The 27,125-nt window shown below is 38.6% G+C and overlaps 1 protein-coding gene and 1 long non-coding RNA gene across 5 annotated transcripts in view; one reads left to right on the top strand and one right to left on the bottom strand.

Moving 5' to 3' along the window:
* Positions 1–21,356, top strand: part of LOC107313568 (uncharacterized) — a 129,606-nt gene extending 108,250 nt beyond the window's left edge. For both annotated transcript variants that reach the window (XR_014945903.1, XR_001555065.3), the window contains exons 3-4: positions 16,994–17,031; positions 20,040–21,356. This is a non-coding gene — a long non-coding RNA (uncharacterized LOC107313568). The remainder of the gene's footprint in view (positions 1–16,993; positions 17,032–20,039) is intronic.
* The window catches only part of LOC107313567 (uncharacterized), a 55,122-nt gene extending 29,874 nt beyond the window's left edge, over positions 1–25,248 (bottom strand). Inside the window, exons 1-7 of one of the 3 annotated variants that reach the window (XM_085546929.1) lie at positions 25,167–25,248; positions 23,297–23,425; positions 12,201–12,364; positions 10,503–10,632; positions 9,110–9,891; positions 5,452–5,591; positions 515–621 (exon numbers count right to left, since the gene is read on the bottom strand). In XM_085546929.1, the coding sequence (XP_085403055.1) occupies positions 9,865–9,891; positions 10,503–10,632; positions 12,201–12,364; positions 23,297–23,350 (375 nt within the window). In that variant the 5' untranslated portion in view covers positions 23,351–23,425; positions 25,167–25,248 and the 3' untranslated portion in view covers positions 515–621; positions 5,452–5,591; positions 9,110–9,864. Of the gene's footprint in view, positions 1–514; positions 622–4,036; positions 5,592–9,109; positions 9,892–10,502; positions 10,633–12,200; positions 12,365–23,296; positions 23,426–25,161 lie in introns of those variants that run through there. The other 2 variants (XM_085546928.1, XR_014945902.1) reach the window with 2 other exon arrangements.
* Positions 25,249–27,125: the final 1,877 nt, after the last annotated feature.

Below are 27,125 nucleotides of genomic sequence, written 5' to 3'. Positions count from 1 at the left end.
ACACTTTTTTATACACAAATATTTGTGTATGAGTATCTGTACACAAAGCAGCTATGTATGAAATCAGAACAGTAACACCATAGCTACTTTACACAAAAAAAAAAAGTTGACTATAATAATGGTAAAGACAAAGAGAATTAGGTCTCATGAGTAGAAATTTTGAGCTAAGGAATTAAATTATGTTTGTTTGAAAGAGATCAGTGAGGCATAACTATGTTCAGGAATGTTTAATCCTAAAGGGAATGAGATCTGTCAAAGCAATGTGAAAGGATAATACATTCATTTCTGGTTCTAAAGGCAAAGGAAAGCCAAAGAGTCCAAAGAATCATCCACTCAGAAGCTATTTTTCATGCTGCCAACTTGGAAGTTCTTATTCATACTGATGTCATTATCTAAGTTTGATGCTGCAATGAAAAGGAAATCTTGTTCTGCTAAGCAATTATTAACTTGTGATAAGCATTAGTTTTAGATTTAAAGATCAAAGCAAACATACATAAACAATTTGAATACATACACATCCTCTGCTTTGTGCTCTTGGTCGTGGTTTAATATTCAGTCAAGTTCACTGTGTTTCCCACTCACATTAACAAGTCTGAGAGCAACTGGGTAAGCAACTGGAATCTGTAGGGAAAAGAAAATGGAGTTTATTTAGTTCATAGATAACATGCAGTGAATGAAAACAATGTCAATTAATGAACTAGACAAGAAGATCTGACACTATCTACCTCATTAGAGAGACTATAAAGCACTTTCCTGATTGTGTTATTTTCTTCCCCTCTGAAAATAGCTGTCAACCGAAGTATCAAACCATTATTAATACATTCTTATCAAAACAAAGTGTATCAGACCAACCCTAAGGATAGAGTTCTCCATAAGTAACATTGCTACTCAGTCCTTTTTGTTTCATGAAAGGGAAGGAAGTTGGCAATTTTCTACATTAGAGTAAAAAGAACCTTTAATGTTATGGCTTCCACCTGCTCTTTCCAGGCAATTGTAGGTCATCACTCTTATCCGATTCTGGTGTCCTTATATAACTGAATTCCAGTTGAGATTTGTATTGGTATATTTTTTAATACTCAAATAAATATGGTCCTCCATCCTCCATCCAGTTTAAACTTTTGAACTTTTCAGTGATTACATCATTTTGAAAGCTCTTACTGAAAGGTTGAGTTTCTAAGCGTTTTATGAAGAACTGAAGTTCAGGATCTACATAAAACAAGAACTTATTTTGAATTAAAAGCTACAATGTAAGATGAAGTAATGAAAGTTTGCTTTGTTTCATTTGAAAGAAGGCTGCTCGATATGTATTCTATATCATCATTGTAATAGGCAATGAACTATTCCTCTCAATTTGCAGGTAACAGATTATTTTAAAGCGTATATGACAGTAAGTATAAACAAGCAAATCAGTGGTAGATTTACAATAATTTTGCAGGTGGTTCTTAATGCACCTGTCAAAAATATCCAAGCCTGTTCTGCATGTAATAAGCTGCTGATAAAAGAACTCTTGAACATTTGTAAGAAACCAAGTTCATTTGCCTAAATGCTTGAGAACCATCTAATTATTAGACATGTTCCTTCCAGAGCTCTGACTGTGTGGTGGTAGCATGGACACATCAGACTCACTAATGTGTACTCATATTGATGTTTTCATGTGACATCAAAGGCTATTTCCAGCTACTGATCATTCACAGTTTCATAACACAGCAAACCTGTGATATTGGAAATGCCTAAAGCTAACTTTCTTCTGCTCTGTGTGTCTGCTTCATGACTAGGGCTCTTTAGCTCTTAGCTTTGCTCTCCAGACTTCACTACTGACTGGCTAATATGGAAGATGTGTTCTTCTGTGCAGTAGCATGACAAATTTAGGCACTTAAAACTTCAGAGATGTCTTTCACAGCATTTACAGAAGATTTGGCTTCCAAATTTCCCGTTAGTTCCCAGCTACTCTTGCCATTTCTCCTAGAAGCTCAATACTGTAGCAATGTATCCCCTGACCCCCAAGTTCTCTTTGTATTGAATTATTATTATTATTATTATTATTATTATTATTATTATTATTATTATTATTATTATTATTATTAGCAAATCATAATATGAAATTGTGGAGAAGTCGTCTTCTTCTTTTCTTTTTTTTCCAAAGTACTGTTAGAGATTTAGTTTTGGATTCTAATGCTCTAAATTGACATTGTTGTCATTTATGTTGTCCAGAATTCTCTTTCTTAATTGTCTGAAGTACATCATTAGTTTTACATGTTCTTTTACACTGGTTTGACTTGAAACCATCTTTTTATACAAATGTTTTTAGTTTGCAAGTAAACAAGGTGGCAGAACAACTCAAAACATATTGAATTAATTTGAATTATTAACATTCACAACTGTCTGGAAATAAAAAAGAATTACTCTAGACACGGTTAGTTTTATTTCTGACGCTAAAGGCAGTTACTGTCTTGGGACCAGATCTTGTAAGCATGCACAAGAACAGCTTCACCCATCACAGCTGATCCTGTGATGAACATTACACTGTTCATGTGAGTTAGGGTGTACCAAATCACTCCCTGACATGGAAGAGGTTTGCAGGGTACCAGTCCTGATATTCTAACAGAAGATCATCAAGTAAAGTCATGAATCACACTGAGAAATAAATTATAGTCAGGAATATCAGATGGTCACTGAATACCTTTTTATAATGTGTTTTCCCATTATATTAAAGATGTGCCATATTTTTAAGAAGGATCTACTTTAGAGCTCTTAATAGTTGCCACCTACAAACTGCATCTACAAAAATACAGGGTATTTTGCAGTTGATGTTAACAGTGGAGTGAGGCTGAATAGCACAGATGAGGCTAAATAACAAAACAACTGGCTCTACAAACTACATCTGCTGAGCTGCTCCTGCCAGCACCCCCAGGGAGAGCAGCCATGAAGTCTGGTGTCCCCTCAACACTTGAGCCAAAACAGCAAAACTGGGTCCTAAAGTCCCCTTTTGATGACCTTGGCTTGCAGAGATAGAGAATACTTGCAGTGCAGTGTTTGTACTGTGACTGTTAGGTCTAAAACAAGCCACTAGGACACTGTACGGGTTGCCTGCAGGCCAGCCAGCAAACTCATACACGGTAGTCACAGTTCCTGTGTTATTTTGCCACTGCCTCAGTATCTTGTTATTTTCCACCGTGCCTTTACAGATGTAACATCTCCAAGATTTGAGGCTATACTCCCACAGTCTGTCTCGGGGACCTTTCCAGGAGTGTTAATTATTTAATCGTAGAGGTAATGGCCACCCAATTCAGAAAGGGTCATGAATGCTGAGGCATAAGAGGTCATTTTTTTTTAAACATGCTTCTTTTTCCTTCCTTCTCAGAAACTTTAAGTCAGAAGAGGTTTCCTTAAACAGACTGCCCAAACTGACAGCTTTGAGATGGGTGAGAAAGACAGAGTTAATTATTTAGTGCAAAAGATAAGACATTTCCTTGGGGAAGTACTAATTCCAGGCCTATTACCACTAGTGTCATTTCATGTTAGCTACACTGCATAAAAAGGGATGTTAAATCTTTTTAATTGAAAAATATTTTTCTTTTGCTTACTAAAATAACTTTTTGCCTGGAGGTTATGGAGTTTTAAAGGATTATTTCTGAACTATGTCCAATTTCTGGACAGTTCATCAAAAAGTGCAAAATGAAGCTAGTCTGCTGCCTTATTAATTTATAACAGACCAGAGAAAGGAGAAGGACTTTTCCTCAGTGACCCAATTAGAATAGTTATATATTAAAAAAAATGTTTGGAATTACAAACTGCAGGCATGTAAAGCATGTTAAGATTTGCCAGCTGTCACAGACACACCTGTGTATGTGTGAATACATGTGCATACATGTCATAATTATGCATGTGGGGTAACTAAACTTGGTGGTTGAAACTAACACAGATTCCCTCTCCCTTTTTTATCACCTGAGTGAATGCAAGGAGAGTCCTGGAAGGCACAGTTTCGATCAGTATGCATGACATACTAGAAGTTTAAAAAAGCCTTAAAAATACATACCTAGTATATTTAGATGGTCTTTGAATTAAAATGGTGTTGTGTTCATTTTTGAGGTTTTGATACACAGGCTTAATTACAGTCTGATTTGGGGAACAACATATTCAAACTGGTACTCTGTGGGTTGATGTTTCTACAGAGACACCATCAGCACACAGTCTCCAGGTAACTGCACTGCTTGCAGAACACTTGTTTGTTATTTTTTGTTTTGTTTTTCCTTGAAACTCCTTCCAACTGACTGTACTCTTTCCACTTCTCATGCTTGCATAACATCTCCTCTGATCTTTACAGAAGAAACAATATTTTCCTTCTCTAATTCAGTCCTTACTGTTGTTTTCCCAGCCTCTAGTTCTCAAGAAATATGATTTCTTAATTAAAAAAAAAAAAGTCTAATTAAGCTATTAATCAAGCTTTTCCAAGTGGGCAGAGTGACAAATTAGCCCTATCTTCCATCAACAATCTGATTGATGTGAAAATAAAGATGCAGAGGCTGTTATTTTAGCTGGAAGCTCTCTACTATATCAATTGTTTGGCCCCAAGCCAAAAGACCCTAAGAAATGACAAGAACTACCAACGGGTTTATGAAGTTTTTTCCTTGTGAGGCCTGACATCAAAGGAATGTGTCTTCATTAGCAAAATCTCTGTGCCTTCTGCAAAAACACTCATTTGGTCTTCAAACTGGTATGAGGCCTGGTGTTCTCATGTTGCAAGAGAAAGGTTGTCTTCTTCTCCAGCCTGACTGAAAGTTTGAGCCTTAAGTTTAGTAAGCATTGCAATGTAATGGTCTGAGTTGATGGTTTGTCCAGATTCCAGGAAATCCAGAAGGATCACCTCTTTCCTATCCCAAAAGGCAGTGCACATCACTTTACCTACTGAGGGGATGCATCTTGAGCTTTTTCTTCAATTGAGAACTCATGTGTTGCCACTTGCTGTTTTGACTCTGGCTCATACCACTGACTCCACATCTCATCATCAGTAGTGATGAGATCCAGGAAACTGCCACCTTCAGTCTCACACTGGTTCTGTAAATCCTGACAAACTTATGTACAGTGTTCTTTCTGTTCCTGTGCGAGCATTTGTGGGAACCGCCTGGTGCAAACTTCGCAGTATTCCAGTGTTGCTGCTATAGTTTCCAATGCATTGAAGCCAATATTCAGCTCTGTACAGTTCACTGGTTATTATCCATGAGTTTGCACAGATGAGTTGATAGAGATACTCTTGATTTTGTTGTGTGACAGATGTGCATGGATGTCCAGAACATAGTTTGTCTTCCACATCACTGTCACCACTACTGAAATGCACAACCCATCACCTCAGTGTGTTCATATCTACTGTTTGGTCTCCAACAGTATTCCCAAGCATCATTGAATGCCAATGAGTGCCATTTTTTTTTCATGTGGAGAAATTCAGTGACACACCTTTTCTTCATATGCGCTTCCACATCAGATGCCATTCTGTCAGACCACTTCTCTTCTTCCATCGGTCACACGGCAGCAAAATGCAATGGAATATTGATGAGAAGGTTCAGCATCTGCTGACATATCACCAACATCCACCTCTGACAAGGGCCAACATAATGAAATAGAAGGCATTACTTTTGGAGCAGCCCTCAGATATATATATATATACATGAAAAGACAAAAGCAATAGAGTCAATATAAAGCCATAGTCAGCAAATGCGATATGACTTTAGTTTTGCTTATCATTCTAGATTTTTATTATGTGTTGAACCTGAAACATGCAAAACTAGGGTATGTAATCAGTCTTGAACTTTCCTGTGCCTCAAAATACCCTGGAATCACTTCTCTTCTATAGCCACCTATCCATCAAGGACTTTACTCTGGAAGTGAAAATCAAGTGGCTTTGCACTCATGAAGTTTTTTCTTGCCAGTTTTCAATGAAGAGCGTGCCATTTAATCTGCTATAATGTTTTTTAAATTGAGACATAAAGGCAGTTGACATCACTTTATCAAGCATAGGAATGCCCCCAAGCCCTGATGTTTTTTGTGGAACTAATACAAGAGCTTGATGTATGTCAGGTTCAATCCAAATAATTATGGAAAGAGCAAAGGAGAGCTTCTTAACACTGAAACTTTACCTGGCAGCTTGAAAATAAGGAATCAGAATTCTGGTTGAGAATCTAATACGAACCTTGGAATGCCATAATAACTCAGCTTCCCACTTCTAAAGCATTTGATATCCTTAAGCACAAATCCTTAAATAAGCTCTTTCTTAGCTGTTGTTGATAATAGGGCTAGTTATGAGTCACGTCATGTGTGTTTCTATTTGCCATTCACTTGCTGCGCTTTGTATAAAGCTGTAAATAAACATAACACAGTGGCTGAAGCTTTCTACTCATATGGTATTTTTCCAATAAAAATTAAGCAAGTATTGCAGCAATACACAATTAAGTGTTCCATAGACATCACTTCTAACTCAGAAAGGCAAGTCCTTGAACAAAGAAGTGTAAATCAAGTTTTGCTGGAAATTAAATGTTATTTGGAAAAAGAGCAGTACTGAAGTTGTCAATGAACCCAATTGCTTACTTATAATTAGCAACATGGCCATTGTCTGGCTACCCAGAAATACTGTAAATAAACCTGTGCAGTCTGTATGATCTAAGATTATTTATAAGACGGTCTCAAGAGAGAGGTAAAGCAACTCCTTTCTTAGTCACTCAGTCAGCTTCCCTCAGCAGGTGCTGGCTACAACTCTCCAATTTAACCCTTTTTAGTAGACTGAAAGGAGGTCTTTTCCTTTCTATAAATATTGCTCCAATATTTATTTATTTAGCAAGGTCAGTAAGAACTGCATTTTTCAGATTTTTCAGTTTCCTGGATTTCTCAAACTTTTTTGCAAGAAGTATTAAGAAATGTTGCTCTGCAATTCACACTTTTCAGAGCAGTTCCATGGGGAACTTTAACTAACATTTGTATCCAGAAGAAATAATAGCCATAGATTTATTATACCCTACACTTGTCCTTTGGTTGCCAGATGACCAGTTTGTTCCACTCTGTACTTTAATTTTTCATGTTCTAGTTTAGTCTTTCAGGTTCAGATTGGCTAATGCATTGGAAGAAGTCTTCAAAAGCGAACACTTATTCTCAGTGACAATAGTAGACATTTAAGAGAAAATGTGAATAATTTACTGTGAGTGCTCACAGTCCACAACCAGCAGTTTGCATCCAGGAGTTGTTTGGATCACTCCAAAGAACTTTCAAACAAACAAACAACAACAACAAAATGCTTTAGGTTGATTACGCAAGTGGATTGGTCCAGCTGTCCTTCAAAAGATCCCTTCCAACCTCAACTCTTCTCTGATCTCTTTTCCACAACTCCACACAAGGCAGTGAGTCCACGCACCTACAGTTTCTGTCTACAAGTGCAGATTTCAGCAGTTAACCTGAGTCAAAGTATAAATTAAGTCCTCCTTTATTTCTACTTGAAAATAGCATTTCCTCAGTTAGGGCTAAAGGATACACAGACAGAGTTTGCCATTACTTGCTGCCTAGTAGATTTTGCATGAAATAACAAGTTTAGTAGGACAAAACTGAAAATAGAAAAAGACAAAGCTCAACTCTGCTATTAAAGATAGACACAAGTGTACAGAACTAACCTTGTAAGAGCTTATACTTTTCCATTCTATCATCTGAGCAAGTGAAATTGAGATCTAGAGAATGAATCAGAGTCTACAGATCCTGCTCAGCTACAGCAATGGAAATAAAGATTTCAGCTCAGAGGAGGTTATTTTTGTCTTGATTTGTCCTCTTCTAAATTGTGGTAGTATTATGTATGTTTTCATCTTAAATTAATTTTAGTCTCTTGCACTGGGATCAGTTTCGTATTTTAGAAAGGCTTTCATGGGAGTACTAAGATGGAGATTTTGTTCACTGAAAGATACATGAAGAGGGTAATGATTGCAGAGCTGCATGTCCTATTTTAGCAATTTTAATGATCAGGAAATGATGGGCTGACCTACTTTCAAGTAACAAAAATAGCGAAGGATCTTTAAACAAAATCAATCTCATTGAGTTGAACAGAAATGGAGAAGTATAACTTTTTCATTTGCAGGTTATGCACTGCTCATAGTGTAACCTGGGGACGTGCACATCCAGGCACTGCAAGCATTAAAACAGAGCACCCTCACTGTGTATACTGACAGATCGGGGATTACTGAAAATCTCAACAGATTATTGCATTTCATAGAATCACAGAATCACCAAGGTTGGAAAAGACCTCTTAGATCATTTAGTCAAACCATCCACATATCACCAATAGTTCCCACTGAACCATGCCCCTCAGTACAACATCTAAATGTTTCTTGAACACCTCCAGGTCTCAGTGGTCACATTCCCTGCCACATGCAATTAAGGATGGAGAATCTCCTTAGCCCTCCTCTTACTGTTAATACATTGACAAAAAAGGTCTTTTTCTCTTTTACCCCAACAGCCACACTGAGTTCAAGCTGGGCTTTTGCCTTTCTAATTTTCTCCCTGCACATCCCAACAACTTGTTTGTACTCTCCCCTAGTTGCCCATTCCCTCACCCACTGGAGGTAGATTCTCTTTTTCTCCTGGAGCCTCAGAAAAAGCTACCAGTTCATCTATGCCAGTCTTCTTCCCCAACAGCTCATCTTTAAGGCATAGGGAAACATATATTTTTACACATGTTATTGAAACCGTAGGCCAAGGAACTTGAGTGAAGATTTTGATGAGCATCATTATTTGGACACAAAAATATAAAGTCTCCACAGAAGATGAAGGCTGACAAATGAGACAAAAAAAGGTGGATCGGGAAAGATCAGAGGCTGAAAAGATTGTTGATAGACTGTTCCCTTGAAGAGATGGAATGGAGTAGTTATGAGCTCGATCTGGTACAGAGCAATGTGTAAAGGACCTCCAGGGTCCCTTTTAGACCTGAATAAAGGGATGATCTCTAGGAAGATAGACAAACCATCTGCAAGTATCCAGAAGTAACAACAGCAAGTAAATATGAAGTTTGAAATCTTTTAGGACAGTTCACAAAACAGAAAGCATATAATTGCCAGAAGAGTTATATTTTTGTTTCTGAACTTACTTTGTTTTCATCCCCTGGAAAACTGTTTTCTTTCTGCAAAAATAACAATAATAATAATAAAATAATATCCTGAATTTAAATCACTCCCAGCCTGCAGACATTTGGTCCCTGCTTTATTCAAAACCCTTTTGAGTATTTTTATAGTCATAATAATTGTTAGAATTCTATGAATAGACTTAAACTACCTAGTTTATTTTGTGCCATTTGCTATTATCCTAAGGATATTACCCACATTACACTCAAACTCTGTTTCCTGCACAAAGTCTCATATGCCACTAAGGTAAGGTTAGCTGTTTTAAAGTTTAGCTCAGAGTGTTGAAGCCTTTATTTATGCTGTGTGGTAACTTCACTAGATGGCAGTGGAGAGAAATACTAGTTTGTGTATTTTATTTTCTTTTTTCTTTCTTTCTTTTTTTTTTTTTAAATAGGCCAGGGAAACATCCCTGTATGTACTGCTGTTTATTAATATTGTCTGTGTTAAGTCCATATCACAAGACCACACAAGATTCTAGGGGCTTCTGGCCTCCAGTTCTATCTACATGCAACATTTGCAGGAGCACCAACACATACTCTTCCAAGCCTAACATGGAGGTGCAGAGAGCAACACTTATCTTTGAACCTTGGTGATGCAACCACTCTATCTTCTGATCTTCACGGAAGAACTTTACCATGAGAGTACCAGAGCACTGGAACAGGCTGCATAGACAAGTTGTGGAGTCTCCTACTCTGGGGATATTCAAGACCCATCTGGCCTCCTACCAGTGCGACCGGCTGTAGTGAACCTGAAACATGAAACAGAAATACACAGAATCACAGAATGACCCGGGTTGAAAGGGACCTCAAGTATCATGTAGTTCAAACCCCCCTGCCTAGCAGGGCCACCAAACATACACCTTTACTAGATCAGGTTGCCCAGAGCCCTGTCCAACCTGGTCTTGAACACCTCCAAGGACGGGGCATCCACAACCTCCCTGGGCAGCCTGTTCCAGGACCTAACCACTCTCCTAGTAAAGAACTTCCCCCTAACATCCAACATGAGAATACAAAGCCCTGGGGTTTAGTTAATGACACAGTTGGATTCCCTGCTCTGCAACTCACTTGTGGCTCTAGTCAAACATACATAAATAATAGATAGGTCTGTCATAAAGTACAACTTGTTGTATAAACCAATCTGATAAAAATAAGTCACCGCCCTCAAGTATCAAGATGTAGATGGAAGTAAGTAGTGGTTTACTCAGAATCATGGGAAAAATGCACTTCAGTTTAGCTCGTTGGCTTTCCCTACATGGATGTATTTTCTGTAGATGGTTGGAATTCAGTACTTGTGGAACACTCAGCAGTAACAGAAAACAAAAGACCAACAAGACAAAACAGTGATGCAACGTATCCTCACCTCAGCGTATCCTCGTATTTGTGACCAGACACCACCTGGACACAGAGACAACGACAACAACCTTTTGGCTACGACCATCCATCCTGAGGAGGGAATCCTCCAGCTATGGGGACTCTCCCTGGGTGACAGCCTGGGGGGGGGGGGGAGGGGGGAAAGATGTGTTCTATTACTTGTGTGGAGATCCTGTGGTTCTCCTACTGTTACTGGGCTTGGGGTGATTTTCCTTGCAGAACTGTTCTCCTTCTTGGCCAGTGAGGGTGTCCTGGCCCTTCTCTAGGACATACTGATTGGGGGAGGAGGAATTTGTGCTCTAGTAGGCTGGAAGGAGAACCCACTTCCTTGCTTGCTTTATGGAAGGTCTTGAGCTCCAGTGCCTGGATATCTTGGAGTGCTTGGAAAGCTTTTAAGTCCCATCTTTTTTTCTAGATTAAGCTGCATGTGATCTCTGGCAGCTGTAGTGGAGTTAGGTATATCTCCTACAGTTAGGGTTCTGCCCTTATGCACCAATGCATGAGAACTGTGTAAGGCAAGAAGAGGTTGTATGGTGATTTTTTTCTCCCCTTCTTTCTAAGAGGTGAAGGAGCTGGGAGTGGTATTGGTGTGCGTGTGCAGCTGTAGCTGCCCAGTACGAGAGCCCACTTAGTCAGGAAAATACAAAGCATGAGGGAAAACTTTCATACTTTTGGTGCTATATTCAAGTAGAATGGATGTTGTGCCTTGAACTGGTTCTCAGGTTCAAACAGTGACCTGAAGCTGAAGACTGAGTGCCAATCTGCAAACTAAACTGAAGTTCCATACATAGGTATTTTATCTAATAAAATCAATTGCAACTCAAGATCCTGATACTTAACTACACCATAAGCAGTACAATGATAATGAAGAAATTTTGTGAATACAAAGCCAGTCATCTTAGAGGAATACTTGATACTATGGCCTCTTATTCCTATTTGGATTTTTATTCTTGCCTCCACCTGGTGTTTTGAAGAAATGTCTGGCTTTGAGTAAAAGTAGCTTATCAAACTTTCAGTTTCTCCTTGCTCAAAAGCAAAGCCAAGTTCCAGTGCTCTCTTACTTGGTGTGGACTGCCGATGTGAGTTCACAGCTTGCACTGTCAGGCTTTACATGTTTACTATGCAAAGCAACTGTAGCACTAGGCAGGAATAAATAGCCATCAGTCTAGAGGGGAATAGAATGAACTGAGTGAATTCTACTTACAACTTGCTATGGAAACTTGAAGCTCTGACATGATTAAGAAACTCATTCAGATGTCTTTCCAGTCTATTTTTTTAATTTTTTTTTTTTGTATTATTTTCTTTTTTTTTTGTCTTTGCATTTGCCATTGGGTTGGTTTTTGTGGGGGTTTTTGCACAACATTGTTTTCCATCTGGTTTTAGTTACATTTGTAACACCAGAGACCTTGGTTTCTATTGTCTCAACTGTAGGTCACAGCCAGGGGACAAACAGAAAATGAACAAGTTGCAGCACCTCTCCAGCCATCCCTGCTGATTAATTGCTATGGTAGCTTAATTTTGCTGTACAGATGTTGATTTGCCATTGAAAGCCACCAGCATCAAGCTGTCAGAACCAAGAAATGGCTTTAATTATTTCTTCCCTGAAGCAGTAATAGCCATTGCTTAGTTATGGCAAAAGCTGGAGTGTATTTGTGTGGGTGACTTCATGTAAGTGAATACAGCTTACCTGTACTCACCAGCCCTATTGATGAGATTTGCTCCCAGTTGGTGGAAAGGTAGATTGGAGTCATTGCTTCTGTGAGAGCTGTGTCGCCTTGAGACTGGTTTTGTGATCTTTGTTATTTTCCATGGATGCTGAAGACTAACATTATTGTTCTGCTCCATTAAGACCTGAAAATAGAACATAAATTAGATAGACAAGTCTGGAAAATAACAGTACTAGGAAAAATCTTCTCTGGAAAGAAAATATAAATAAATAAAAATCAGAAGCCATGGGAAGCTTGATAGGAAGCCACACTTAAGAGGAAGAAAGAGAGCATACATGCTCAGTAACATGTCTGGCTTGCTGTTAATTTTGTGGAGAGGTACGGTTTTACTGCAAGATATGGTTTAGTAGCTTAGTGGTTAGTAATGGTTATAGGTCAGTTGGACTAGATTATCTTGTCCTTTCCAGCCTTTTGATTCTGTGACTCTAGTTGAAGCTGTTTTGCCTCTAGCTCTAGGTTATGAGTTTCTTCCATTGTAAATAGTCAGTGGTAATATAAGGGGCCAGAGCCCTTTCATACCTAGGTCTGTGGCCTAGTCTTTGAAAGAAAAAGCAGGAGGGCTTGCTTCTTGTCCTACTCTTCTGGACAAAAGCAGATTTTTTCTAGTACGTATTATTCAGACATTAACAGAATGTAGTGTTAAACTAGTATCTTAGAAATAAATGAAAAGCAGATCAACACTGTTCCTATTTCATATAAGTCTTAACGCTGTTTTGTCTTCCTTGAACTTGGTCCAAAACCTGGAAACACGAAATTCTGCTATTAGCATGAATGCTTCCACAAATGCCTGTGGCTAGCTTTGGCTTAGCTCTCAAAAGAGTAATTAAGAGCCCTTGAAAATAACCTTGGGGCTAGGATATTTATTCTGTCTTTCCATGCTGTATCCATTTGGCAAGACAGCCTAACCTGTTCTTATCTAACAATTGTGTGATTTTTATTACAGACTTTGTGACCACTACCAGTATTATAAACTTTTTTTCAGTAACAGAGTTTTGTGTTTGATAGCTATTCATTAAAGTCTTGCTATTATTCCCCCAGATCATCTATGGCTTGTTTAAATAATAGTTAGTTATGAAATACTCTCTAGTGTCCTTGCATAGGGACAAGCTGTTTTGATTACAGCAGCCGTGTCTCGTGTGGCATATCTCAACCAGAAAACTGATATCTAAGTACAGAGCTTGGTGTCATCAACACTCAACTCACATCTGAAACTATTCTTGAGTTTTGTAAAGAACAACAATATTTGATGAATGGAGATTAATGATTATCATGTTTCAGCCTAAGTAAATAAGTCTGTGCACAATCTGACAGCAAATAAGTAAATCTTCAAAGAGATTTATTTTTGTTCCTAGCAGCTGGATACCTCAAGCCTGCTGTTCCTAAGAGAGTCTCAGAGACCTACTTGACAATGGGAGAATTTCACAGCTGTAAGAGATGCGGGTTGTTAAACAATGACTTGAGCTAAAACATATTTTAGCAGACATACTCTTACAACCCTGAAGTTTTCTTATTGTCTACAACCAGTCCACTTACTGTTGGAAACCTGCAAGCTCCCATGTTGTAACATGAGGTAGTGAAGCCCTGTCTCTAATTATTCCAGGAAAAAAAAAAGTACATACTTATTTACACCCTATTTTATATGTGCAGGGGTGCTGAGACAGTGGAGAGAATGCTTTGGGGTGCATGAAAGTGAACAAAACCTGCAATGGAAACAACAGTTAAGTAGCATGTGCAGGTTTCCACAAAACATAGATCAAGACATGACATAGAAATTATTCTCCAGCTGACAAAGTCCTTATCCAGGATGCAGAGAGCAGTGAGGTATATTCTGCTGTCAGTGCCAAGGTCAAAGCTTTTGACTATCTGATGGTGCCAAAAATCAGAGCCATAAGGTCAGATCCAGTATCACCTCTTCAGAGAAGGAAACACTGCAATAGATATAATGGAGGCTCCATTCTACCAGCCATAACAGCAACAGTAGTATTAAAGGCCTTCATGATTCATAGAAAAATATTTCTTCTTCCTTCTCACACTACAAAAGAAGTGTGAAAATTATTTTGTCTGTGATAAACAATATTTATCACCAGGGTCACTATTCACTTAACAAACATTTGTTTTGAACTCCAAAGAAAATTTACCTGGGACAGTACCCATGAAACATGCCTGCAGGCAGAATGACAACTTTGGTAAAGCACTTTCTACAATCTGCACAAACATTTAAAAATCACTATGAAACTAATTAAAGATTTAATTATAGGCTTTGTAGTGATCTATGTTACCAGGCCTTGATTATTTTTGCAAAATTTGCTATGTTAACTTATGTACAACAGAGCCATAGATTTAAATAGCCCTAAAGTATTATGATTAAAGTTGAATAACCATCAACAACATTAATGAATAAAATTTTCTGGTTCATATCCCTTGTTTTTATGAACTCTATTGACTTGCTGATTAGTTTGCTGAAAGTAGTCATTTTCTATCATGCAATCATAATTCTGAATGGCTGCAGTCATTGATATAATTCCACTCAAAAGAGAAATGGTAAAAGACCAAAATGAAGACATGCATTTCCAGAAATTATTTTGTAACTCAAAATAATAATAGTATAATAATAAATCCAAACCTGAGTGAGTGTTTTGGTGCACACGTGTTGATAACTAATTGTTCATGGGATGCCAAAAATCCTTCACTAAAGTTTGCATCTTCCTAAAATTTGTCTGTTAAAAACCTTTAAGAGATGCGTTCAAATTGCTTGTATTTCCTGGATTTTAGTCTGTGGAGAGACATTACTGGAATTACTGCTTGTATAAGTAGTGCTAAGAACGTGGTTTTAAAAAATTGTTTGTTTCAAGTAAGCAGTAGAAATTAACGTACAATAGGGGTAGCTCCAGTTTCCCTGGAAAATTCATATTTCTTAAACCCCATCTTTAATCACAATATGATTAATTTAGGTCAGCATGAAGCAGCATTTCTTTCGACATGAATTTATTGCTGTCACTCTGTTTTGACACACTTTAGTTATTTTCAGTGAACATCATGATATCTTGCCTGCCACATATAGTATCTTGTCACAAAACACTTCCAAGTCCCACTTTGATTTCTTACTTTGAAATATAGACTGTACATTACCTAATATATATATGCATACAATAAAGACAGAAGAATCCTGTGATTTTGGACCAAAACAATACAGAAACACTCACCTTGAAGATACAATCTTCTCACAAGCTGGGCCATAATAACCAGCCAAGCAAGGCTGCTTGAAGCACATTCTCCTTTCTTGTTCTTACAACCTTGGTGACCACAAGAGCAAGAGGACTTTCCTCTATTTGGTGATGGACTAATCAAGGAAGTTTTTCTTCAGGGCAGATTAGCAGCTGTTGCATATTCCAGTAACTGCTGACTTTAGGGTGTTTTTCCCCTTAAGTGGCTAAGTAAAAATAGATGTAGATAATGATGAATTTAATTCCCACCTGAAGCTTTTACCCGATCAGGCCTATAGGGAAATAGATTTCCAGCACATCCTCAGCTGCAGAAGGAGAGACAGGTGCAGGCTAAAAAAAAGGCCTGTCATAATCACTCCTCTTCAGCACAGATGGATTAACAAGAGCACAGAGGTTTATTTGGACCACATTTGGAAAATGGGAATTTCCATCTTTTTGTTCTGTTCTTAATGTACTGTGAAAAAAAAGGTTGCCTGTTTTGGCAGTGGCTAATACGTGACATCTGAGCAGACCCTTAACCAGGTTAAATTGCCACAGTTCAGCAGTATAAATAACCAACACAGCACTCACTGGCCAAGGAGCCACTCTAAAATGCTTTTGATTAATTTCCTGTTTCTGAGTTGGTCTCCAAACGCCTCTATAGATAACTTCCTGGCAATGCAATAAACCCAATTTGCAAAGTGGCGTTTCCAAAGGCTTTCCTTTTATTTGCAAGCCAGAACATGATGCTTCCTATTTATCACATTTACTTACCTCTGCCGGTGGCCTCAGTGGGGGGCTGACTAGAGAACTGTTCCAGTGCAGTGCAATTTGTAATGACACAGCGCAGATAAACAGAAGCAGTAAAGCCTTCCACCCACTACATGGGAGCTCTTCTGTCACATGCTTACCCCCTCTGCAAAGACCCCATTTTGTGTAGGAGGACTTCTTGCCCTTCTTCCTCTGGCACATAATGCTTGATGACACCAATATCCCACTCCTTTGCTTTCCAGAATAATTTATGGGTCTTCACTTTTGAAGTTCTCATTATTCAGTTAAAATGACCAATCCTCAGCAATTTTTGTGTGACCACCTGCATGACTGAGGTAGAAAGGAACCACGAAGCAAGAAAATCTCACAGAAATTTTAGCAGCTTGAAGGCAGAAGGGAGGAGAAGTTCCCAGTTCTCTCAAGTCTCAGTGCAGTCCCAGTGAGCGTCCCAATAGAGCTAGACCAGAGACAGAGCTGCAAGAAGCAGTTTATGGGCAGTTCCTGAAACTGAAAAGCACAGAGGAAAAGGAGGAAAAGGAAAATATAGCACTTCGTTTTGTCAGGTCTTGGGCCACACAGTAATAGCGAGGAGACTGAAAAGTGTTCATGTCCCAACCTGCCTTCACTTAGTCCTTATGTAAGAAAAAGTAAGGGGGGGGGGGGAAGGAAAAAAAAAAAAAAAAAAAAAAAAGGTTATTTTATTGCACATTCTCATAGATTTTGAAAGGAGGAAACCACGCAAGCTAAAATTAAGTATAATTTTCTCTTTTTCCCCATAGACTCAGCATGGATGAATGCCAAACCACATTTCTGGGGGGTGAGTAAGACCCAACATCTGCTTCTAGTGTAACTGTTTGCATCTTCACTCTAGGAAAATTAGGTTTGAAATAATCTCAAATTGTCCAACACCTGTATGCTATTAGAAGTGACACATGGAAACACCTTCAGCATACTGAATTTAGCACCGTGTCAACAGTTTAAAGTTAACGGGAAAAAATGGTAAAAATCATTGCTTCCCAATTTTGGCAGAAACAGACCTGGTGTCTTTTCACAGGATCATACTGCAAGCTTGGTCCATAAAGCCCATATGGGCTTTGAGCCCAAAATTACAACATGGCCTGTGTCCCCAGCTACAACTGGAATTAAATCCAGCGAGCACCTTGTGTTGACCGGTGCTCTGCACTGGAGCTGAGGCTCACTGAAACACACCAAGGACTATGTGCCAGCCAGCATAAAAAAGCTGCTCTCCTTTGGAAGACCTCAGCCACTCAGAGATCACCAACAAAATCCCCTCACCTCCACTGCCAACCCTTAAATGAGGTCTGAGAAGGGGTGTATCCTGGCTCCACCCCTTCCAGTCACTCAGATTCATTGCATGCACCTGAGCTCTCCTCGTTGGCCCTGCCTTCCCAGCAGGTGCTCCATCACTGGTTCAGGCTGTGATTTAGCAATTCTGCTACAGAGAGCTTCTCTGAAGTTTGGCTATGAATCTTAATTTTTGCAACTCACAGCTTCCTCTTATGATGAACAGTCCATATCTCACTTGTCTGAAGCAGAGGAGTCAGACTGACACTATAGAAGATAAATTCTGCCATGGCATAAAGGTTTGCTTATGTTCAGACACAGAGAAGAACCAAATGACTTCAGAAGCAGTACATCTAGTTTTGCTTTAATGGCCTGGGCTTCCCTCAGCACAGATGATTGCAACACACATGTAGTGCTTTATTTAAAGCTCCCCGTGGAGTCTCCAATTTGCAAATTCCTCTATTAGGATAGTTCTGATGACCTGCCAGATGATTGACTGATAAGAAGACACTAGTTCTGCTGAGAAGGACATTCATTGAAATTAATCAAATATCATGACTTTCATTAAAAAACTACACTGCTGAAAAATAATCTTCAAATAAATAAATTCCTTTCCTTGAAAACTTTGAACTTTTTTCTTTTTTTTTTTTTTTTGAGAAGTTCTTTTAAAATGTTTGAGAGTTAGTTAGAAGAAATTGCTTTTTCATTTCAGATAGCACTGTTTTCTTTGCTGAGAAATAGCAAGTACTCCCCAGAGTCAAGAAAACAGGAAAAATGCTGTTCTTGATCATTTTTCTCTCACATTCCGGCCATTCATTGACACTGTGCAAACAATCACATTCTCATCACAGTAGCTGTGACAGGCAAAAGGGACATTTACAAAAACACAGGCAGGTCACAGAGGCTGTTACGAGCTCAAAAACTGCAACTTAACTTTTGGAAGTGTAAGCAGAAGGCCCATAGAAGGTTTTCTATGTTGCTAGGCATAGCACAGTACAAAAGGGGACCTGTGCCAACAGCACCGAGGCTATGGATGGTCATCAGAGAGGGAGGCAGGAAGACGACAGCTTGGGTAAAAGGAAATGTCTCACTCTGCTGTGGTGTGCAAGTAGCATATATGGATAATAAAAAAAGCACAAACAAGTAGAAAAATTGGGTGATAATAGAAGGAGAGATGGATAGCATGGAACCATTTCCTAGAGAGGAAAACACATTGGACCATGTTCAAAGGCAAGAGCATTGCTACAAGTTCAGGCTTTAATTTTTATTATTATTTTTTTTTAAGTCCAGCCAAGTGGACTTCCTAAGTAGAGCAGCAGCAGTGGCACTGAGCAAAAGATAATCGTAGAATCATAGAACCATAGAATTGCTCAGGTTGGAGACGACCTTAAAGATCGTCGAGTCCAACCACAACCTATGTGTAATTTTAGCACCCAACTGCAGCTAAAAATATCAAGAAAAATCTTACAATACAACCTAGATGAGGTGGAGTTTTCTCTGAGAAAACATCTTTGGTGGCACAAGACCCATTTTGGATCCAAAGTGATTCCTAGAGTTATAACTTTCCGCTTACAAGAGAAAACGGAGACTAGATACCTGCAAGTTTCCCAAGAAAATGGGAAATTGCTGTAAGGGAAATGTGTGTGTACATTGAAGGAATAGACTCACGGCAGACTTTTGGAAACAGCCTTCCAAAAAGGATGTTAGAGAGTAGGACACTTTCCCAAAAAGGATGCTACAAATCACATGCTTGAGTTAATAAATGACAGCAACAGTCCGAAGGGAACATATGGGACAAGGAATAATACTTCATTATGAATGCCTGATTAGATGATTTCTCTTTCTAAACTATTTTTACCTCTTATTGAATAAATGAGAGAAAACAAGGGTGCCTTGTAAACAGCTGCTTCAGGCCCTCAAAAAACTTCAAAATTACGAGGTGCCAACATCGATTTAATAAGCCTGCTCTTCCTGTATTCTGGTCATGTCCCAGCTGAGGCTCAACCAGGATATGGATGCAGATGATTTTCAAGTGCAAATACTCATCCCATCCAAATATCTGGATAAACTGTCTTCTTCCCTGTGGGCAGCTTGACTTCTGAGACAGACTTTAGCTACACACCCTGCTACCCCTTTATCTGGACCGAGGGCTCTGCAAAAGCAGAACTGACAGATACACACTGTGAGTGAAAACATGGGCTGTTAAACTCCAAGCCAAAATGCCAACACAGCCTTCCCTTGTATACCAGCTCCTGCCTTTGAACATTCAGAAGTTAACTTTTTGCTACTTATTTTAAATGTGTAAGCCCTCTTTAAGGCTTAGCAAGTTTTTCCCCTTCACAGTATAGCCAGTCTGGTTATTTTGTGGTTGCTATCATATTTAATGCATGAAGAAAAGTAGCAGGTAATAAATTCAGATAAAAATTGCACTTTTTTTTTCTTTTTTCTCCATGGTGAAGTAAACCATTCCTAAAAGATGGGCAATGTGGTCTTAAATCAGAATTTGTGGCTCATTTTCAGGACAAAAATAACACAAGGATCATTTTCTGAAGTACTTCCTGCAAGAGCCTGACTAGCAGTTGATAACACCACCTAACCTGAATGAGAACAGCCTTGGGGCTGTACCGTCAGAAAGAAAAATGCACCATCTGGAGATGTGTGCGTGGGAGGCACCAGCTTCAGCAACCTTCATCAAGCAACCGTGGGCTTGCTGCTTGCAACCTGCCACACTTTTTGAAGGGCCCTTCACATAACCAGATGATGTGGGACTGCAGCCACAAAAAACTGCTCAGCTGCCCACCCCATCTTACACTTCCCCAGTGATCCTGCCACTGCTGCCCCTTGCACCTGAGAGTGCATCTCACTCATGAGCAAGCCACAGCCATAGACCACATGCATGTGGCTATGCTGTCGCAACTGCTGTCATGCATCCCCCATTCCCCGGTGACCACAAAAATCAGTTGTTCTCCATGGCAAAGGATGTGCTGCTGCTTATGTGCTGATGGCATGGGGCTGGAGTGCAGAATCTCTCCTGGCTTGGGTTATACAAAGTGGTTACACAAATAAGTCCTGCCCAAAATAATCCACACCAAATCTTTTCCCTAAAAGAGGATCCACTGCAAATACTCTTGTGTGCTAACAGTATATGTTATGCTACATCTTGTATTTCCAATAGGCTCCTAGGATGTGGTCCTGTGTGTCAGTTCTTAGCAGAACACATGCTTTCAAATACATTTCCAGAGGATGGGAAATGTCTGTTTAAATAAAATAAAATAAATAAATAAAATAAATAAATAGAATAAATAAACTAAAAATCCTCCCTGATTTGGAAAAAATACAAGTGAAAGTATTGCAGAGCTATCTTTCACTGATATGCTTAATAAATCTGAATGTGGTTTCCACAGACATTTAAGCCTACTTATATTTTGTATTAATACAATTTAGACTGTCACTTCTAATTTATTGGCTTAACAAGAAGTAGACTGCAAAGGTGCAAAGGTCATCTTAAATGATTTAAAATCAAGTATTGACCAATTTTCTCTATCATATTAACTACCTCATACATCAGAACTGCTTTTAACTGCTTTCACAAAACCACAACTTAGAGAAAGAGTTTTCTAAAAGAGTAAAATCTGCCAAACGGAAGCAAGTTTCCTCATCCCTGATGCCACATTTCTTTCTGATTTATGGAAATGCTGTGCTGTTAATCTTGCTCAAAATTCATCAAATTGGAAAAATAAAAGGGTTGTTCTCTCCATACTATCAATGGAAAATGTTTATGACTATGAAGCAAAATGCAAGAAGACCAAAGCGCAGCAATAAAGGACATTTTCAACAGCATTGACTAATTTTGTGTTATTTGCTTTCTGAAAAGCTCATCTTAACAGAACCATTTCTGTTCAATAACTCAGTGCCACTCCGAGCAGTGCCAGTTTGAACTCACTGAGTTGGAATTTCAAGAGTCGTTCCCTTTTGGAGACTAAGCATGTCTGAATACAGTTAAGCTTTACCAGCCAAACACACGCTGAGTCTTCATGTAGTATGTTCAGCACGTCTGGCATAAGTTACTCAGCAGTTCTAAAAAACCTGACCACAATACATTACTGCCAGTGGAAGCTTTTCTCCACTGCACATGCAAATGCAACTTTATTTAGTTAGTTAGTTATTTTCTTGAGAAAATCTGGTTTTGTTGCTTTCAAACGCAATTTAAGGACAGATTGCTTACATGCCAACTATGTGACCAAATATTGATTCCCATATTATTTGGATAGCAATACCCTAACATATTGCATCTATCAAGCAATTACCTTGTCACTAGCTCTTGAAAGACTCAAAATACATATACGCACAGACAGCTTTGTTGATGAGTGTCACTCCCTATACAAACAACACACAGTTGGGAGAATAACCTAATTTGTACCTTTTGAGGTGACAAGATGCTCTGACAGTTGTTTGTTCAGATTAAATTCAGAGTTCAGAAAGGTATTTTTGCTTATTCTCTGTGTTTCTTAGCAGATTTTTAATTGCCCTCCAAGCCAAGGATAGCATTCCTGAACAGATAATGTTGAAAGTGTTGTGAGTTCTGCTATTGCCCACAGATGAAACAGGACTGAGCTTAAATTCAGCACACAACTGGCTGCTTAAGAAGATCTCCAGCTGCAGTTGGTTGAAATCCTAGATAAAGTCCTCTCTTTGCCCTAGCCCTGCTATTTCTAAACTGCATAAACTACTACAGCATTCAAAAAGCACACAGGAAAAAGACTTGCACGTTTTACAATAAACAGGTTTTTACAGTTTCTGAAGAAATCAAGAAAAAAATGCACCCTCTTTTTGCCCTGTCTCTTCTTTTCTAGAATATATTCTGAACCAACCATTTCTAGTATAGTATGATCACAATTTTTATGTGCATATCTACATTCCAAGCAGACTAGAATCAGAAATCTCACAAGATTTGTTTGTATGACAGATCAAAATGTCTCAAAAATGAATTGAAGGAAAATTGTCCACTGGGAATCTAACATTACTAAATTTCTCACTGTAAGTCCTGACACATCCACTCACCTAAACTGTGAACAGATCGAACAGGAGCCCAAAGCTGTGCTATGGGAGACAGCGAGTCAGAGTTTGATACTATCTTGCAGATGGTGGTCAAGTAGTGGCATAGAGACTTTTGGAACCACCACAGACCAGTTCCATTTATAAATAGAATCACAGTATCATTTAGGTTGGAAAAGACCACTCAAGTTGTCTAGTTGAATTGTAACCTTGGTCTTGGCCCAAAGAGCTCAACCACATACCTTGAAATGTCTATAGTTACTGAAGAAAAAATCCAGTGTGAAATTCACCTCCCATGTCTCTATATCTTTCTCTTCACTTTCTGTAACCTAAAGGTCTAGACACCTTATTTGTTCTAAAATAGAAGAGCTCATTTTTTACTATGGTCATATAGAAAATCATAAGTAGTGTCACCACAATAAAAAAATTTAATATCTGAACAAGAGAAATCCGTCAATGGCATGAAACATTCCTTCACTTCTACTCTTTATTAAATGATAATGTTCAGAACAAGGACTGTAATCCTTGGTAGCCTGTGAATTAGCCAACAATAATGAGCTATTGTTTTCAAACATAAGCAGTTAATAACTGCTCCAGAGCCTCCAGTCTGTAAGCCTGCTTCCAGTAGCTTGCTGGATTGCACTGGCAGATAATAGATTAACATTATTGCTGGTCTTGGCCAAGTGCTGTTGCTACAGTGTTCAAGGTCATTTGTGGCTTACCTCTGTGTGTGCTGGGTGATCTACAGCAGCGTTCAGCCACGCTGATGTGTTCATCGTTCTCTGAAGGCAGTGACCAATGTTGAGCAGCTGGCTGTTTGATCTTCCCACTGCTTTGCAGGCAGTACCATGCTGCTCAGAAAAACAAAAAGGAAAAAAAAAAAAAAAAAAAAACACCACTGAAAAGATTTATCAGCAAACGTCATAGAACCATGCTTGACCTCCGTATCTTCTCTTGTTCCCCAGAGGCAACACATGTAAAGTATTTCCTGTCTTTCATGTTAACTGGAATGCATCACATGGTCCAAATGTACAACCTGCTGTCTGTTTTAGTCATTAGGCATAATTTTCTTTGTCTCTTGATTAGAGCTTCAGCCAACTGTTCACTGTTGTAATGCATAACTTTTATTATTCTCTCCCTCCTCTGAACCAGCCAGGTTGAAAGTTGAAATTCACTCAAGGCTGCTGTGTCTTACACTGTCTGTTTTTATCACATCAGCACATCTCCTTTTGCACAGGACCACAAAAACAGAGTAAATTACCTCCACTTTTTATTCAAGGGCCAAAAAACAAATGTTATTGGAAAACAATTAAAAGCAACTCCTGGACTTCAAGAGATGTTCTGCCCCCAGATCTGTCTGCTTGAGCATGATAGTTGGAGTTTACTGGCTGCAACTTGGCTCTATATTCATGGATTTATCAGTAACATTGAAGAAGTATTTTTCTAGAATGTTGTCCACTTTGCAGAGACATGCAAGGAATTAAGAAATTAAGCTGTCGCGTTATCTTCTTCAGCTGCGGTATGCTGGAAGATTGCTCACAAAATTGTTACTTGGTATTTTCACTTCTGACCATCTTCAAAGTCAGCTGACAACAGCTCAGGGGGTCATAAAACATACTCAAAAACAGTAAAATATAAGCCTGGCTATGTTTTGATCCCAGTAGGCAATACACATGCACTGACTATGCCCTCATTCCACTAACATTATGTATATACATGTAATAAATGTCCTTAACATGAAAGAAAACCCTGGAATCTCTGATCATACTTAGGATAAAAAATCTTCTGCAGCAGTGATATTAGGTCAGAAAAATAAACAAACAAACACATAAAAAAAAAACCCTGAAAATTATGCAGATTTTGAACTGATATCTACTTTGAAAACTAGATCAGTGAGAAGAATCTTGCACTGGAAATGCTGTGGCAAATAAACACACAAACAGACAAACAAAAAAATAAATAAAGCTATCAATGAGGCTATTCCCTAATTCCTATGATAAAAATGTGTATTCCACAAGCAGCAAAGTTAGCAAAACTTGAGTTCTTCTATTTTTATTCTTCATCCCCTATATCTCCACTCACTGCAATAACCTGATCATCTGCTCTCCCTTTGCCCTGGCTGTAGATACCTGCAGTGGTCAGTCTGGAAATGGAGACATGGGCTGGCCTCACAGTTCCCATCAAACCCTTGTTGTAACTGATGGTTTCTGACAGTGCTTTCTGTGCACAAGAGCACTACTGTTAACCTTTTCCTTCCAATCAGTTTCAGTGCTCATAGACCTCATAGGAAATCAAGGTGATTAAAACCCATCTCAACTTCAGCTGGAACTTCTGATCCATCTCCAAGGCTGATGAAGGAAAGACTGGCCAGACAGTTGGATGCAGAGGGCTGGTTATGAAGTTACAAGCAGCCCATTCCTCTCAATCAGCACAAACAAGCCAAACTCTCAAGCATTAGAAGTATAACAGTCCTTGTCCATGTTACATCCACAGTTCAACAGCTATTTTGTAAATTATAAGGCAGTTTCATATTTTGTTTGCTACTTGACATTAGCCTTCACAAGCAGGTTGAAAGATTCCAGGTTACCTCACCCACTCTTCTGCAGACACAGTGGTGTCACTCCTCCGTGTCCCATCTTGTAAAACTCAGGGACTGGTCTCGTTTTGTTTAGAATTACAAGACAGAAAACAGAAAAATACATTTCAAATGCTAGGAACATCTGCCAGTTTTCTCTTTCAGTTAAAAACCTTGTCCTGAAGGGAGGGAAAATAATGAATTGAATTATTCTACAGCAGTATTCCAGGTATACATCACTTCTTTGGAAGCATGGGATATAACAACTATTTTTGCTCAAGGACTTCAACTAGAGCTAGCAGACTTTAACAGAAAGTGCCTGCTCAAGCCAGACATCTCTCAGGCCCCCTTTTCCCAGGTTCTACCTGAACATACCTATTTATTGTAAGGTGTGAGCTCTGGTGGAGTACAGGTGTGAATTATTCCATCAGCAGTTACTTTCCTTATAGCTCAGAGTAATCAATCAACTCTCACTATCCAATTGGCCCTGGATTTTCTTGTTAATTGTAAACAGATACTAAACAGATCATTCTGGTGAAGCTGTCATAGTAAGAATTACAATCATCTTTAAAGCAAGAAGATCCTGCTCACAAGACAAATGTCTCTAATTCAATCCATCAAAAATTGTCTGAATAAATCAATAGAGCAATAAGATCTGCTTGCTTGATAGATGGTATCTCTACTAATAGAAATCACTTAGTTACTTCATCATTCATGGAAATTTGCATCACCATCAGTCTCATTTGTTACTTATAAAGCTTTGTGTAAGGCTAAAACAAAAGAAAAAGCAAATAAACATAAAACCCCATCTCCACTACTTTAGACTACGGCAAACCATCATCCTCTTCCAACAGCAAAAAGGCTATGGCAGGTTGGAGACATGGAGTTTGGTGCTGGCATTATCATCAGGTATATTCAATACTGTCCCTTAAGCAGTGTTTTTTATTTACTAATTTATTGTCTTAGTCTTTGCAAAGTCCAATCAAATCATGTGTCCTTTTCTTTAATACTGGTTTTATTTTCTGTGAACTGTATCTCATGGTTGGCTCCAAATAATAAGTTTGATGTCACATTCAAATGGGATCTGAAATACTACACAAGATAAGTATTTAATACTTCACGTAACCACATCTAATTTCAGTAAGCATCTATACATAATCCCAATACTGCATTGAAGCAGCAGCAAGTCTTGTTCACTGAGGCAGGGAATACAGATTTTCCACATTTTGAGGTTGATTTGTCACATCTGCACATGTCAAGCTTCAAGCACAGACATTAGTCTTTTTCTTCTTTTTTTTTTTTTTGGTCAGTTTAGATAAATGACTGTGCCATACATATTTCTGTAGATCATAGCACACAACCCCATATAAAGTCTGGAGAGTTTTCAAGAGTCATGGTATAAAAAACACAAACCCTTAACTACTTCCACAACATTTTTAAGTCACAAACTGACTTATTGAGAAAGGGTAAACATTGCGTTTCAATTCTGCCTGTCTATTTTGATCATCTGCATGTGCCTGCAAACAAACTTCATGATTATTCGTAAGTTACAGCCCCAAATTTACAATTGTTACCTAGCAGATATCCAAAAAGCAGAGCTAGAAATGCAACTTAACCCAGAAATGTCCGGGCCTCTTTAAAAATATACAGACCTACAAAAAACCATGCATCTAAGTCACTATTTTTAATTAATGGGTAAGCAATCATCACCCCAGATAAACAACGCCTGACGGGCAAGATGGATGGCTGTGAAAAATAACCCAGCGCAGTCTGAGAAGATCAAATCGATACTGACTAAATCAGGCAGCAGTCAGAGCAGCGGCTCTACAGAAGAGAAAATCTGTGGAGGATAACCAATAGTTATCTGGTTTATTTTCAGATGTGTTACAGAGCCTGCTGGTTGTGTTTCATTGAAGCTTTGTCCAAAATCAAGCCAAGTTTAAATATATGTATAATTGAAAGTGATTTATAAGTGC

Source organism: Coturnix japonica, chromosome 4 (assembly GCF_054131305.1).
Source record: "Coturnix japonica strain WE chromosome 4, WE-NBRP24, whole genome shotgun sequence".
In the NCBI taxonomy this organism is placed as follows: domain Eukaryota; kingdom Metazoa; phylum Chordata; class Aves; order Galliformes; family Phasianidae; genus Coturnix; species Coturnix japonica.
The sequence above is the reverse complement of the archived record's forward strand: the minus strand, read 5'-3'. Positions and strand labels throughout refer to the sequence as shown.